The following is a 15539-nucleotide window of genomic DNA, read 5'->3' on the forward strand; positions in this document are numbered from 1 at the left end:
GTGACCTTGGGCCAGTCACACTTCTCTGAAGTCTCTCAGCCCCACTCACCTCACAGAGCGTTTGTTGTGGGGGAGGAAGGGAAAGGAGAATGTTAGCCGCTTTGAGACTCCTTAAAGGGAGTGAAAGGCGGGATATCAAATCCAAACTCTTCTTCTTCTTCTTCTTGATGAGGCCTCAGACACACCACATGGGATCTTTTATTTGCCAAAGGGGAATACAAGGAGAACAACCAGGGTAATCAACCAGCCCAAAAATGAAAGTTCAAGGCTTTATTACCAAATCAAGTATTACACAATTTGGAACTTTTTATCACTAGTGAAGAGAAGTCCTGAGAGAAGGGAATAGAAATTGGAATGAAGAAATTATCCTACAAAGGCAGACTACCATTTAAAAGATGGGTTATAAATAAACACATCCCAAGGATCCAGGCTAGCAATCCTTTTAAAATCACTCTATGCACCTATGTCATAAGCACTGATGTCTGTAATAAACATTAACTTGCTAGATTGCCAAGTACACAGATTGGCCCTTGCTATATTGGCCCAAGTACACAGTGCTTCTGCACTGCCAACTTAGAAAATCTTTTTTAGTAAGCCTTTTTCATTAAATTAACTGTTTGAACCAAATTGAAATTTGCCATGACCTATAGACCTACTACAGCTTGAGTATCAAAGTCTACAATTTACCAGACACCTGCAACCTTTCTCAATAGTAAATTATTGATCTGGCATTTGAATGTTGAAGTGGTTCAGGTACAAGGCTTTGCTGGTTTATAAGACATTGCCCTAGCTGTGCCCCCAGGACAATTTTAAAAGTCACATACTTGAGATCATTTATGAGAAGAACCACACACCAGTCGTGTAGATTGAACCTGAGGTCTTCTAAATACAACGGACATGCATTAATATTGAGCTATGACTATTGAGCTGTCCTCCTAAGGACAGAAACTAAGGAGGCAGTGCTGGTCAAATTCTTCACCATCTTCTTTTAATGAGCAGTACCATAAAATGAGTCCCCTCAGCGAGAGATTGCGCATATCCGGTACGGCTGGGGGGATAACGTAAGACCTGACCGATGGTCAAGGCTTAATGTCACGCCTTTTGGAGGCTGGAAAGTGAACTTCTGAAGTAGGGCAGTGAAGAAAAGAAAAAGCTCAATCCTCGCCAACTGCTCTCCAAGACAAGCTCGCTTTCCTAAAAGGGAAGGAGAGACGGGGGGGGGGGAGAGAGAGAGAGACTATGTTAGTAGAGTTTACATCTTCATAGCAATCTCCCTAAATATGAATACAGACATGAATATACACACACACAAAACAGCCATTATTTGATATTTACAGTGCAGTCTCCAACCAACCCATGTGTACAAAAAGACTTATAAAGGGAAAATGTCCAAAAATATTCATATATTAGAGAAAGGAACGTGCAAAGATTCATTATATTAGAGGAACTGTTTACAAAATTGTGTAAATTAGTCACAGCGAGCTTTAAAAATGTGTCAATAAGAAAAACATGCACTTAAATGGGTTTTCTTTTCTACTGCAGATTGCTGCTGAAATATGGAGAATTGAATTTAAGATTGGAAAAATGAAGGAAACCAAAGTTGACAGATCCATCCATCCCTAACCTTACAGCTTCCCTCTCACATTTCAAAGATGTGGAGATTTATTTATTTATTTTATTTATTTCATAAAATTATAGAAAACATCATAAAAACCAACTATCATTCAGTTAATATCCAGTTAACTGGCTTAACCCAAAACTCTGCATTCACTTTGACCCCCCCCCCCAAAAAAAAGATCTTAAAAATGTTTCAGAAAAATTCATCAATCTTTAGGAACTCAGGATGGAATTTGTGTTTTTGTTTTTTGGAGAAAGGGCCACATTATCCTAACTGAAAACATTTTGCATAGAACAGGCAATAAAAAATAAGTCAGTCAGGCAATCAAACAAACAAACAAACAAACAAACAAACTGTTGGAGGGACCGAGCAGTGGGAAGGACCAGACCACAATGTAGACATAATGTCACACACACACACACACACACACACACACACACACACACACACACCACAGTGAGGGTAAGATGAGGTGCTGGGACAGGAGACAGAGAGTAAGGTTAAGGCGTGTGGGAGAAAAAGAGCAATGCTAGAAGCTGGAAGGAGGGAAGGACAGCAAGCTGAAAGGATGATGAGGGTAGGGCAAAAGCAATCCACCTACAGGGAAACAGATCCCTTTCCCCCATAAGTGGCTTACTTTCTGAGCTGCATGGTGAGAAGCAGGTACCGTATTTTTTGGTCCGTAAGACACACTTTTTTCTTCCTAAAAAGTAAGGGGAAATGTCTGTGCGTCTTATGGAGTGAATGTGTGGTCCCAGGTGCCAAATTGCCCAGGGGCGAAAAGCAGATTGTGCTTTGTTTTTTGAAAGAGGGAAGTGGGTGTTAAAACAAAGCCGCTGATCATTTGCTGATCAGGGAGAGAGATAAGGGATGCTAGAGATAAAGGATGCTGCCTGGGAGGGGAGAGGTAAAGACAGCAAATTTGCAAAGGGGGGAAACAGGAAGACAAAAGCAATAAGGAGAGAAATTAGAAGAAAAGGAGGAGCAAAAAACTGCTCCACCTAAGGAAAAGACACTAGGGCAAACAAGTGGAAAGGGAATGTTGAAAGGAAACAGCTGATTGGTGGGATTGGAAGAAAGATAAGGGATGCTAGCGGAGGCTGCCTAGGAGGGGGGAGGTAAAAGCCCATGGATCCTCAGGATTTTTACCTCGGTCACCCCAAATTCACCATCAGATCACATAGCATGTCCATGGCTACAGCCTGCACCAAAATCACGCACCCACTGTTTCCTGGGGCTGCAATTGTGCAAAAATGTTGTTACAAAGCGTCTTATGGTCAGGTGCATGTTATGGAACGAAAAATACGGTGCTTTTCTCTTGGTGCAGAGAGGAAAACAACTGTGAACATGGAGAGGGAAGCTTGCACACATAATGTTTCTCATATTCCCTGAGGGGAAGGAAACCCTGTAAACCAGGGGTCAGCAACCCATGGGCTGGAAGTGGCTCGCAGAGGTCGTTTGACTGGCCCACGAGCCACCCCTGAAATGAGCTGCCCGCTCGCACACTGTGCTAAACCAGAGCAGAACTGTGCAGGGACTCGCTTCCGCAGCACCATGAACAGATGCCGAAAATTGCACCTGCACAGATGCAGACACCGAAAATCGCAGGTGCTCCATGCCCCGGCCCACGGAGATATCTCTGCAGGACCGTTCTGGCCCAGGCAAGATAAACCTTGCTGACCGCTGCTGTAAACAATACGCCCTAGCCCTCAAGGACTGTCTGAGCCACCTATGGCACTCATTAAAGATCTCAGTAAACACCCCCTCAAAAATCCACACTTTGTTGGGGTGGGAGTGGGGAGTCATGTCAACACTATTTTTGTGTACACCACAGCCCCAAGCGCAGCCATTTTGTGATTGGTGCCCATAGCACTTTCTTAAATGCCAAATGTACTCACTGGTCCAAAAAAGTTGGTGACCCTTAAATGCACAATACAGTTAGTAATATACCCAGCTCTCAGTAAGTAAGTCGTCATCATATAGGCCCTGTTGCAATTCGGGTGAGCAGCTCCTCAGCTTTTGTTACCTGCAGAGAATGGCAGGAATGCTTCCCTTTTCCGGAACTGACCATTCTCTAGGAAATGGCCAGGATTAAACTCATTGGGTGTTTCCCACTCATCCTTGTCAAACAGCACAGAGGTCAAATTGGTGACCAATATGGTTCCCTGCCAAAGGAGAAGCAGAGAAGAAAGTAGATGAAAATGACAAGGCGCTCTCAAGTATTCTCTTTGAAATTACAGCAGTACTAAACCTGTATCTCCTGACAGAGAAAGGAAATGTTCTGATTGCAGTATTTACTTCTCATTATTAAGTAATTCATTCAAAGATTTCCCACAAAAGCACAGTTCCAATATAGATTTTAAAAGACATTCAAAGCCTGCTGAACTAATAAAATTCAAGGTTAGCAACACCAGATACTGGCTAATTTCTGACAGACTAGCTACCCATTCAGACTGAGACTGGTACAACTCTGTATTTAGACCAGAGGTTACCAACATGGTGCCCTCCAGATGTTTGGGGGGAAAGCCTCATCATCCCTGCCTGTTGGTCATGCTGGCAGGAACTGATGGCAGTTGGAGTCCAACAACACCTGGATGGCACCATGTTGGCCTAAAATAAATAAATAAATAAATAAATAAATAAATTATAACCTGCACATCTGGCTGGGTCTCCTTAGCCAATTTGGGCAGTTCCCAACAGAATATTAAAAACACGATAAAACATCAAACATTAAAAGCTTGTGCTCTTTACTGGAAGAGCAAAAACAAACAAGAGCTTTATGTTCTTAACATTTACTTTGGGCACATGAAACCCAGCCAGTGTAGTGTCCTTAGTTGTTATCCGGGGCACATTCAGTGGCACAATGCTGCTCATCCTTTGAACTTCATGAACAACCGCATTGGTATAGGGCATGCTGTCCTTGTCACCTATCGCTGGCTGGCGAGACTGGCCAATCACAGAATCTATTTCCGCTTGGACTCTGGCTGTAAATGAAGAAGATTAGCTTCAATACAATAAGAACAGACAAAAACTGAGAGCTGAAGATCTCTAGCTGGAATGGTCCATCTACTGCCTAAATAGAATTGTTTTGACTGCACCATTTATTGCAGCTTGCCAGATGGAAAGTCCACCCCTTTCCCCTTCCGCACTGTTCTGTGGCCTCTCACAACCTCCTTGAAGCAATTTCAGGGTGTGTGAGAGAGTAGTACAGGGAGAGGAGTGGAGGGAAGCCTTTTTGCACAAGTGGAAGTCCATGCTCACAGGTTCTGCTGACAGGACTCCCTCAGCGAATCCTGTCCATAAAATAAAATAAAATAAAATAAAATAAAATAAAATAAAATAAAATAAAATAAAATAAAAAATAATAAAAAATAATAAAAAATAATAAAATAAAATAATAAAATAATAAATAAAATAAAAATAATAGAAGATTTATTTAAATTGTCCATCTGACTGGTTTGCCCTAGCCACTCTGGGCAGCTTCCAGCAAATTATAAAACCACAGCAAAACATCACACATTAAAAACAGTTAAAGTACATAAAGCAGTTCCATATACAAAAACAGTTACATATTAATAATTATATATGCATATGATATAAGACTTAAAAGAACATCAGCTCATACATATAATCAATTCAGATCAAATGCAAAACAGCTAGCAACTGAGTTAATAATCTCCATTTAGAAGTCATGTTGAAAGAGGTACATTTTATGGTCAACTACTTGCTAAACGAAGTGTTGTGAAACACACCTATGATATTAACTGGCTTCAGTGTGGCATAAATCACATTATGATTCAGGAAGCAAAGCTTGAGGACATTTTTGTAAGGGATGCTATGGTTCGCATTTGAATTTCTTGCATTTGAGGTCCATACTTAACCTGAAACTGTTCTTAACCTGAAGCACCACTTTAGCTAATGGGGCCTCCCTCTGCTGCCGTGCCACTGGAGCACAATTTCTGTTCTCATCCTGAAGCAAATTTCTTAACCTGAGGTACTATTTCTTGGTTAGCAGAGTCTGTAACCTGAAGCGTATGTAACCTGAAGTGTATGTAACCCGAGGTACCACTGTATATAGTTTTCACTCAGGTCCACGTCAGTTACTTTAGGCGGGAAACCCTGGGTTGTTGTTGCTACAATGCTGACAGCCGGCTGCCTATAAAAGCAGGCCGGCTGAGCTGTTTGTTCCAGCTTACAAATAAAGAGCTGCTTTGGAGAAATCGTCTGCTATGTCTACCCACTATTCAACACTGGCAATGAGGAAATGGAATCATAATTTGAAGTTGAATTCCATCCTATGTATCTCCTTTCTGTATTTGCTTGAGTTGATTCAACAAAATAAATTAATCAGTTTATATAATAACATATTAATACGAGTAGACCTACTGCATTTTTGAATCACTCCAGAAAATATCCGGAGGCAGACCACAGAACATCATTCATACAACCTAGCTCCCATTCTAATTTTGAATCCCTAAGAGAACAAAAACATTTCCACATTTTGCTATGAAATTACCTTATTGTAGTTACTATTGAACCTATAGCTTACACTAGAGGCAAGGATTCATGGAATCATAGAATTGTAGAATTGGAAGGGACTCCAAGGGTCATGTATTCCAACCCCTGCAATACAGGAATCACAGCTAAAGAATCCTTGGTAGATGGTCATCCAAGAGAGTCCACCACCTTCTGAGGTAGCCCATTCCACTGTCTGAAAGCTCCTCCTAATATTTGAATCCATTAGTTCAGGTCTTACCCTCTGCAGTAACAGAAAACAAACTTGCTCCATCTTCCGCATAAGAGCCCTTCAGAGATTAGAAGATAGCTATCATATGTCCTCTCATACCCAACTCCCTCAACCGTTCCTCAGATGGCTTGGTTCCAGACCCTTGATCATCTGTGTCACCCTCCTCTACACACATTCCAGCATATCAATAGCCTTCTCAAACTGGGGTGCCCAGAACTGAAATCAGTAGTCCAGTTGGAGTCTGACCAAGGCAGAACACAGTGGTTCTATTACTTCACTTGATCTTATACTGCTGTTGATGCAACCTAGAATTGCATTAGGGTTTCTTTTTCTTTTTCTTTTGCTGCTACTGCATCACACTGTTGATTCATGTTAAGACTCCCAGATCCTTTTCACAAGTTCTGCTGTCAAGCCAGATATCTCCCATCCTATATCTGTGTATCTGGCATAGTAACATACCAACACGGCATTGGGAGCTCATCCAAAAAAGGGAACGGTGGAATGCAGCTTTTGTTTCCTGGGGGTACTCAAAGGTACAAACCACCAGCAATTTTTTAATGGATATGTTAAAAGTGTGGCACTTATTGTAACAACTCCATGGTGCTTACTGGCACCTTTTTTTCTAGAAACAAAGTACTGATGCTATTCAATGTTAATCATACTCATGGAAAACAAATTGAACCTAATAGCCTATAGGTTACATCCCTTAATTGCAGTAGATTTACTCCAAACCCAAAGTAATCAAAGACAAGTAAGCAAATGATGGCTCTACCTTGAATTTCCGGGAAAATGGCCATGTACAGCAAGGCCCAGCGCAGGGTTGTAGAAGATGTTTCTGTTCCAGTAAGAAAGAGATCCAGTGTTGATTGTAGGAGGTTGTCTTTATGAAAACTGGAAGCAGCATCCTCCTTAAAACAAAGAAAATGCACCAAAGGGTTCATCTGTCATTAAAAACACCATCCCAGTTTCAGTCCTATATATCAAGTGATGACAATGAGTGAGATTCATGAGCCCTATTCCTGACAAGTGTCCTGCATCTAGCACAGCCAAGTCAACAGCCCTGTGAATCTGGTGGATTTCAGGACAAGTGGTGGTGGGTCACCCCTGGATACACATTATTTCATATTCATGTATATGCACTTGTACACACATGCACCCACACCTCTTTGGCTGCTTTCACACAGAGCCAATGGAAAAACAGGGTAAGTTCTGGTCCTTTAGATTTTGTCTCTGCTTTCTATTACTGCTACTACACAAACTATACTTTTTGTTTCTTACCGTGGCCATTTGATTTAGATAGGCATCAATGAAATCTTTGGGTGCAGATGGGTTCCGGTCTTCTTCATGTTTTTCAATGATTTCTCTCACAAAGGATTTCAGTTCTCCCCAGTTTCTTTTAACGGTCTGATGGGGCCCTGGCAAGTGCTTCATGAGAGCGGGAAATGCATTGTACAGCTGAGGAAACAAATACTAACATCAGATTTGTGCGGGGAAAGCCCTCTCATAACAGTTGCAGATCATGCTACTATCAAAGGAGGTAGGAATCCATGTGATGCCTTCCCATGAAGATGGCTACCTGCTTGACAAATGCACGCTCCTTGCCTGATATCAGGAAAATGGTGCCAATGTAGTTTTCTCATTTGGTGATGCCTATCTGCATGGGGGGGCCTTGCACAGATTCTAACTGGTAAGAGGGGAGTGTGGAATTAAGCCGTGTATGTCATTTGGGATTGCATCACTGTGTTCATTGCAAGATATGCTCTGGATCTTAAATCCAGTTTATGAACATGCCCTACCTTTGGTATTTTAATAGATAATGTGAAGACAAGACAAGATGTCAAGGGGATATAAGATGGTGTGTGATGCCTGAATGACAAGACAAATGGGGAAAAGAAATCAGAACATAAAGAAACATGAGGGCCAAAAGCAAATCAATGAACAGTCAACAAAAATGTGGGAGTGTGCCTGGGACCAGAAGACCTACCTGAGTCCACATACATCCCTGAAGATACATTATCTCATCAAGGAAGAGCAATAACTTCTGGAAATTGCTGTCATGGTAATCAAAGCGGTCCCCAAAAGTGACAGAACAAATGATATTTGAAACAGCATTATTAATCTGAAGTTTAGGGTCAAATGGCTGCCCTGGAGAGAGAGAGAGAAAAATGGAGAAGGAGTAAGACTGCTTATGGCTTCCATGTAACAAAAACAGAAGGAAGTGGGTGGGTGGGTCTGGACAGAGTATGGGGGGGCACAGCAGATGTTCTTCAGATAGAGGATGTCTAGACGGCACAGTGGATGAATTTTATACTTAGGGGAACATGCTAAGGAAAACTGCACAGCTATAGGTATAAGCTTTCTAGCACATTGTTCTATTTGATTTTATATCTATGTTGTTTTGAGGTTACTAGCCCTCTTGAATCCCTGGAGGCAGCAAGTGTTAAAACATAAGGCAGGCTAGCTGTCTCATGAGGTGATCACTTGGGAGAAAGGCCCCTCCATCAGACTGCAGTGAGAGAGTCTAGGGTAGACTTTGCAGGGATGTGACCTAGAAGTAAAAGAGCGAGCTGGAGAGTTTTAGAGCACAGTGTTTGATTTCTGTTTGAATCCAAGGCTTGTGGCTATGGGAGAAATAAGACCCACAATGGATATACCCCTGGGCTGAGTTTTACATTGATGCCCATCTAAAGCAGAGCTGCATTTGCACAAAGCAGCACTTGAAAGCTTCATACCATGACCAATGTATTTTTTAACCTTTCATAGGAAATAGGCTTTTTTGACTGTTTCGCACCTTTCTCAGCTTCAATAGCTTCCTTTAGGTATTGGCTCTCTTCCTGTATTCGTTCTTCTAAAGTCCTTTTACCCAAACCAAAGTTTCTGAGCATTGATATGGCAAATTTTCTCTGTTGTTTCCAGGTGAGACCATTAGAGGAGACCACTCCTAGAGGGGAAGAAATAACAAGTGCATATCACAAGGAAGAACATTTAACATTTAATTATAACATGGGCTATTTGCTTTAGGTTATTCTGCTTGCCTGTTTGTGTTGCTTTGGAAAGACTGAAGCAGGCTGGTTGTTTTTATTTGATTGCCGTTAGTTCTGCTGCTGTTTGATTATTGTCTGTGGGTTGGTTGGTTTTTGTTTTTTACTGTTTGGGTTGCTTTTTGGAATACAGTTGGCCCACCAATTATGTGGTAGTTTGGTTCTGGGGGTCTGTGTGCAAAGGCAAATTCTAGGAATCCCAAGAGCCAACACCACCCCACAAAGTGGGGGGCTACCTACTGGGCTGTAGGAAGGAGCCCCAAGGGCTTCCTTGGGCCCCCCGATACCTCCCCCAAGCCTGGTAAGCAAGGAAAGCCTACTGGGTGTGTAGGTGGAGGAAAAAAGAATAAATGGTAAGTGGAAATGGCAAATTTACTTATTTATTCTACCACACCCCACCCCGCATAATGTTGCTGGCTCCCTGTACTTTATGCTGTCCTTTGAAAGTTTTTGGGAACTCTGATAGAAAGGCAGCATATGTTTAGAAATACACAAATGAAGTAAATATATAGGAATACGTAAAGCAGTCAATATATATATATTTTTACAAATGTCCCTTCTGCATTGAAGCCCTTTAGGCCAATCTGGCATTCATTTTCTGGATTAACGTTACCTGTTTATATGGCCTTGATTATTTAATGATAATTCTGTTTTTCTCTCCATTTATTTTTGGCTTTTTGATTAGATGGGAACCTTCACCAGGAAATGATGGGATTATGCTGTTATACCAAATGATGATACGGAAGCGCATTTCTGAGCTAGAAATAAATAAATAAATTTAAACAATTGGCCGTAATTTAAAGTAACTCACCCAATGACCTACTGATTTCCTTGGAAAGAGGATCAACTGGACGATCTATGAAGTTTTCACCCTGATGGACAAGAGCTTCTTTCACCAGATGCAATCCATTCACAATCACGATCCATATTTTCCCAACCTGGATGCTGAAGACATTGCCATATTTTTCAGCCAGCTGAAAGGAGAGGAAGAATGCAAGAGAGAACAAAATATCTCTATATAGTCTACATTGATTTTCTATATTAATTTACCTTTTTGATGTTTATAGAATGCCAATACTGCATGGAACAAGCAGACTTGGTTGCAATCAAATACGTACAGCGGGGCAGCAGAGATGTCAAAAGTGTTTCCTGGGCCCAGTTCACTGTGCATGGACAGACCCCCTTCATTCTCCGCCTGCAATCTACTGACAAGAGCTGCTGCTTCTGCACATATATTAATTTAGCCTAGCTACCACACAGAGATCATAGAACCAAAGAAATGTAGAGTTGGAGGGGACCCTGAGGATCATCTATTCCAACCTCTACAATGCAGGTATATGCAGCTGTTCCATATGGGGATCAAATCTGCAACTTTGGCTTTCTCAGGATCATGCTCTAACGTTGCAAAGATAAAAGGGGGTTGGTAGAATAATGTACAACATAACATGTGAACAGAACTACAATCCTTATCCTAAAGTACATGGGACATAGAGAACTGAGTGGGGCACCACAATATTCCTCCCTTCTTTTTGTAAGGGAGTTAATTCTGAGCAAAACCTTTCCAAGCCAGTCAATTATGTTTTATTCTATAAAGGCTGCACACTAAGGGAGTGGAGGAAATAATGTAAACACAAGAAAAATGCTTTATGTACTCAAGTGTCATCCATCCATCCATCCAGCAGCAACAGCAACAAGAAGCTTCAACTGTTTTGTTTATAACTTCCTTTAGAAATGTCTGGTTTATTTCAAAAAGACAGCTTGGGGTCCCTGCTGGCTTGGAGTCCTGGACATAGGTACCCCCTGTAGCCCTCTAGAGTTACTACCTTGGTTCTGGCAAAATACAGGTCAGGATGAGGGAGGAATTGAGGGTTGTTGTTTTTTCACCTTGTGCTGAAATGACTTCAAAGCAATTCATTACAATCTATTGCAGCCAAACACTATGGCCCCTCTGGAATTTGTCACATGAGCACACACACATACAAACAAATTTGTAAATCTGTCTGTGCTTTCCTACCCAGAGCTTAAATACATGACTTTTCACATATATGCAGTACTGCACAGCAACAGATGCAGGCCTGGGCAATAAACAAACAAAGAGTCATATTCTGAAGAGGTGATGACTTTGTTCCACATGTTACTGTAAATTTCTGAAAGAGAGGGAATATTAGGTGTGGGGCGAAGGACAAGACTTGTGGGGAGCTACCTCTCCCCCACCCTCCTCTTTCAAATATCATGCAGATAACTATGTTCAGAACTGGTGTTTCTGGGCTACACTGACAGAAAACTACTTGTTCCTAGAGCCTTGGAAGCTGTTGATGTCTGAGAGATAGGGCTCAGTGATCCTAGGCTGGGAACTGGAAGCAGCTACATGAAAGCCTTGCTCCTCCTCAGGGGTGGAATGAAGAGAGGGAGCAAGGAGAAAAAAGGAAAGGAAAGAAGCGAAAGACGTTTTTCTCCAGCCCAGCTGGCAATGCCTTTCCCGTAGAAGTGTGGGTGAGCATTTGGAGAGGATCCCTAACATGGCAGGGAGAGGGAGTGCAGCAAATACAGGACACACTGTGTCCAGTATTGAGGACGTCACATTTTACATAGAAATACAGAGTGATCTTGCATTACACAGGATAGGTAGCAACCCTATACCCGTCTGTCAGCAACTCCAAGGGATAGCCAATGTGTTTTGGACCACAACTCTCATGAAACCCAGTGAAGATGGGCAACGGTGGGGGATGATGGGAGTTGCAATCCACAAATTCTGGCAAGCGCATTAGCAGCCCTGGAAATACATGGTCTGAAGATAAAGCAACAGGACAAGAAAGCTTAAGGATGCTAATTATTCCGATTTCATGGCATCACTCATGGTTTTTGCTAATCCATCAAAACAGTGCACGAGACAAAAACAGAACAGGACACACAAACACAAGCTCCCGTAACATTAAAGCAAATTCAAAAATAAAACAACAATTTCATCACATAATTACTGGCTTACAATCTAAACAAAATTATCTTGTAGGAATATAAATACATGTTGGGTTGCTGTTGGATTTCAGTTGGTAACTGATTCTCGAGAGCTGGAGTTGCAACACTAAAATCCCACTTTCTAATACAGGACAAACACACCTCTGTGAATTCACTGCTAACATTAACCATAGCAAGCTTCTTAATATTTGTTTTCCATAGAAGTATCTGTCCATTTTATCTTCTTGCTATTTTCTTAAAAAACATGCTGTTCCTTAATTTAGACCTGAGGTTTGGGACTGAGTTCGTGAGCAAGGTAAGAGTCACCCTGACCCATAGCCCACCTGAACTCACGCACTGCACCTGCGAAGCTGCTTGGCACTGTATGATCTACTTGAACAGAAGGGTCAAATACAAGGAAAGCAAACTGACCTCTGGACCAAGGAACTGGACAGAGCTCATTACCTTACTCATGCAAATATGTGGCTCATAGCTCTGGACTTTTTTCCCCCCCTGCCCAGAGCTAGAGGTAAAAGGTCGAAGTGGTGGAAATAACCTGCGAACAAAATAGAATCATGCAAACAACCATCCTACCTTTTATGGCAGGTGTGGACACAGGCTTGTTACCAATGACTGTTAGGCAAAATAGATCCCCCAGATTCAGAGGCCATACACATCTGGATGGAACAAACCACAGGAGATGCATTTGCCTTCATGCCCCAGCTGTGGGCTGCTCAGAGACCTCTGGCTGGCTACTCTTGGAATCAGAATGCTAGACTGGGGCATCTAAGCCTCATTTTCCAGTGAGGTTTCTACGCTCCTTTTTTAAAAAAAAATAATATTTATTACTTTTTCCAACAATTTAAACACTACAGAAAAGAAAAACAATACAATACAACACCAACACACTAAACCAACAAAACAAAACAAACACAACCCAAAACACATCAAATAATTTCAATATTCCGCGACCTCCTCACACCTCCCTTTTTGTATTCCACTTCTGTTAATTTTTTCAGCAATTCCTTTCCATCTTAGGTTTCTACGCTCCTTTCCACTGCAATGTTACCTGTTTTCTCATCATCTGGTTCATTCCTTCATTCTTACCTTCCGTGCTGCCAAATGTGGGTCCTTTGCACCAAAATGTGGTATATTGCCCAGCAAGGGAAGAGGCCTGGGCCCTGGGGGGAAATCCCTTGGGCGAATCCTTTTCTTGTAATCAGCAAGAAGTAGAAATGTTGCCAGAAACACCAGAACAACTTGCAGGGACAAGGCCTCCCAGAGGACAGAGAGCAACTGGAGCAGCATCTTGGAACCTTTCAAGCCTCCTTTGTCAGAGCAGACTGTTTTCTGTTGGGAGAACAGAAATCTGATCCCAGGAAAGCAGTCACACCTCTCCTCTAGGCTAGGGCTCCTCTGAGAAACAGGAGTATGCAATCCGTACATTGTTGTACATCACACCCACAAAGAGATAGAAGCGAGATGGCCTCTTCTTAGACAGGAGAGGGAAGGTAGCTTTCTGAATCAGAACATTTCCTTCTTGTTTTCACTTTTATTAAAAAAAGAATATATTCTATTAATTTTTCCACAGGAAATAAACTTTACTTAAAATTCCATAAGCAACAACAATAGCAGTTAGTCTGTCATTTCTTGGAAAAAAGCATAATAGCACCTTAAAGTTGGAACCACTATTTAAAACACGTTTATAATGGGTCTGGGTTGGTTCATAGAATCTTAGAGAATCATAGAATCTTAGAGTTGGAAGGGAACCAAGGGTCATCTAGTGAAACCCCCGATCAATCATCTCGTCTTATACAGGAGAAGAGTGGATCCCAGGTGTTACAAAAAGAAGATTCTGAGGGTCTGGGGAGTGTGTCTTGATTGATCATCTCATCTCATATAGGATAGATGTTACAAAAAAAAAAAAAAGAGATGAAGGACTCATCTTGCCTCTGGCTGCTCAGACCCAACAGGTTAAATTTCACTTGTTTTGAAGAGTAAATATTAGTATCTTAGCTGACATTTGTAGAAGAATTATCTGCAAGTGCAAATCAATACTAGCGCTTTGATATTTCAGATCAGAACAGGTTCAGCAACTCTGTCCTCTTGGTAAAGAGTCAGAGGAATCATCTTCCTTGCCTTCTGTTCAATACTGCATAGATTAGAAACAGTCTTAGGCTGGATCATTTGAGGAAGATTGTAACTAGCAGAACCATATGAGGACTGCTTGGTAGCCGACTCCATTTTCTAGAGTGGTAATAGTCCATTAGATAGGGGAAAGAAGCATATTGGGTCTTAATCAGGTAGGCGACAGCGATATCTGGTACAGATTTTGCCTTGGCCACAAAAAGATGAAATCAGGGGTGGGGAACCAGTGACTTTCCAGATTTTTTTGGACTCCAGCTCTAAGTAGTGCCAACTAGCACATCCCATAATCAGGGATGGGGAGAGTTTACTGTCCCTTGCAGAAAGCAGCAGCAACTTTGCTCTTGGGAGGTCAGGGTAGTGCTACCCCATCATGCCAAGTCATTAGCTTTCAGCCTTCGTTCCCCGTGTCAAATAGAAGAATCTTAATACTCATCACCATCAGCTGGAGAGGAGGTGGAATTCCAACTACCGCTGTACCTCGGAAGTCCAACAGGATCCATTCCAGAAGTCCGTTCAACTTCCAAAATGTTTGGAAAACAAGCCGCAGGTGCACCAGAAACTATAGCGGAAGCTGCACCAGATGCTCAGCTTCCCAAAAAAGTTTGGAAACTGGAACACTCAGTTTTTGATCGTTCGAAAGTTGGAACGTTTGACTCTCAAGGCATTCGGGAGTCAAGGTACAACTGCAATAATCGCTTAACTGCTGTGCTTAATTGCTACTGCCTCTGTGTGCCTGGGGGACCTGCCCATACTTTTGAATGCATTGCAGGTGAAAGGTGAAGAACCATTGTCTGCAAGCTGAGGCAGCCTGGACTGCTGCTGCGGGAGGTCATTGTATGTCAGCTCAGGCCTCTGGGAATGTCAGCAATACAGGCTGAAGCAGCCTTCAATTGCAACTCCCATCATCCTTGGCCATTACCCAAGATGCACGACTTTTTAAAATCATGGCAACAACTAATCTGGAAAGTAATATAACCTATGGGAAATTCAGGAACCACAATTCATCTTAAAGCCCATTGATCTCACTATA

The 15539-nt window shown here is 42.0% G+C and overlaps 1 protein-coding gene across 1 annotated transcript; it reads right to left on the minus strand.

Annotated features, from left to right (window-relative positions):
• Positions 1 to 255: 255 nt before the first annotated feature.
• On the minus strand, positions 256 to 13822 carry LOC309344622 (cytochrome P450 2J4-like). The gene is made up of 9 exons (XM_081867226.1): positions 13469 to 13822; positions 10218 to 10380; positions 9157 to 9306; positions 8350 to 8510; positions 7644 to 7820; positions 7138 to 7273; positions 4415 to 4602; positions 3645 to 3783; positions 256 to 1194 (listed from the first exon to the last, which is right to left on the minus strand). The coding sequence occupies exons 1-9, from the start codon at positions 13805 to 13807 to the stop codon at positions 1019 to 1021; spliced, it is 1629 nt and encodes a 542-aa protein (XP_081723352.1). The 5' UTR covers positions 13808 to 13822; the 3' UTR covers positions 256 to 1018.
• Between the last annotated feature and the right edge of the window lie 1717 nt (positions 13823 to 15539).

The sequence above is a fragment of the Podarcis erhardii genome, assembly GCF_964252035.2.
Source record: "Podarcis erhardii genome assembly, chromosome: 6".
Lineage (NCBI taxonomy): Eukaryota > Metazoa > Chordata > Lepidosauria > Squamata > Lacertidae > Podarcis > Podarcis erhardii.

Bases quoted from the DNA above. Each gene is read 5' to 3' on its own strand.
- LOC309344622 (XM_081867226.1), bottom strand. From the start codon at position 13,807: ATGTACGGATTGCATACTCCTGTTTCTCAGAGGAGCCCTAGCCTAGAG. The intron at 9,307-10,217 runs GTGAGTTACTTT...CTTCCCCTCTAG, and splicing joins GGAAATCAGTAGGTCATTGG to GAGTGGTCTCCTCTAATGGT. The intron at 3,784-4,414 runs GTAAATGTTAAG...CTCCTTTGGCAG, and splicing joins CTGGGTTTCATGTGCCCAAA to GGAACCATATTGGTCACCAA.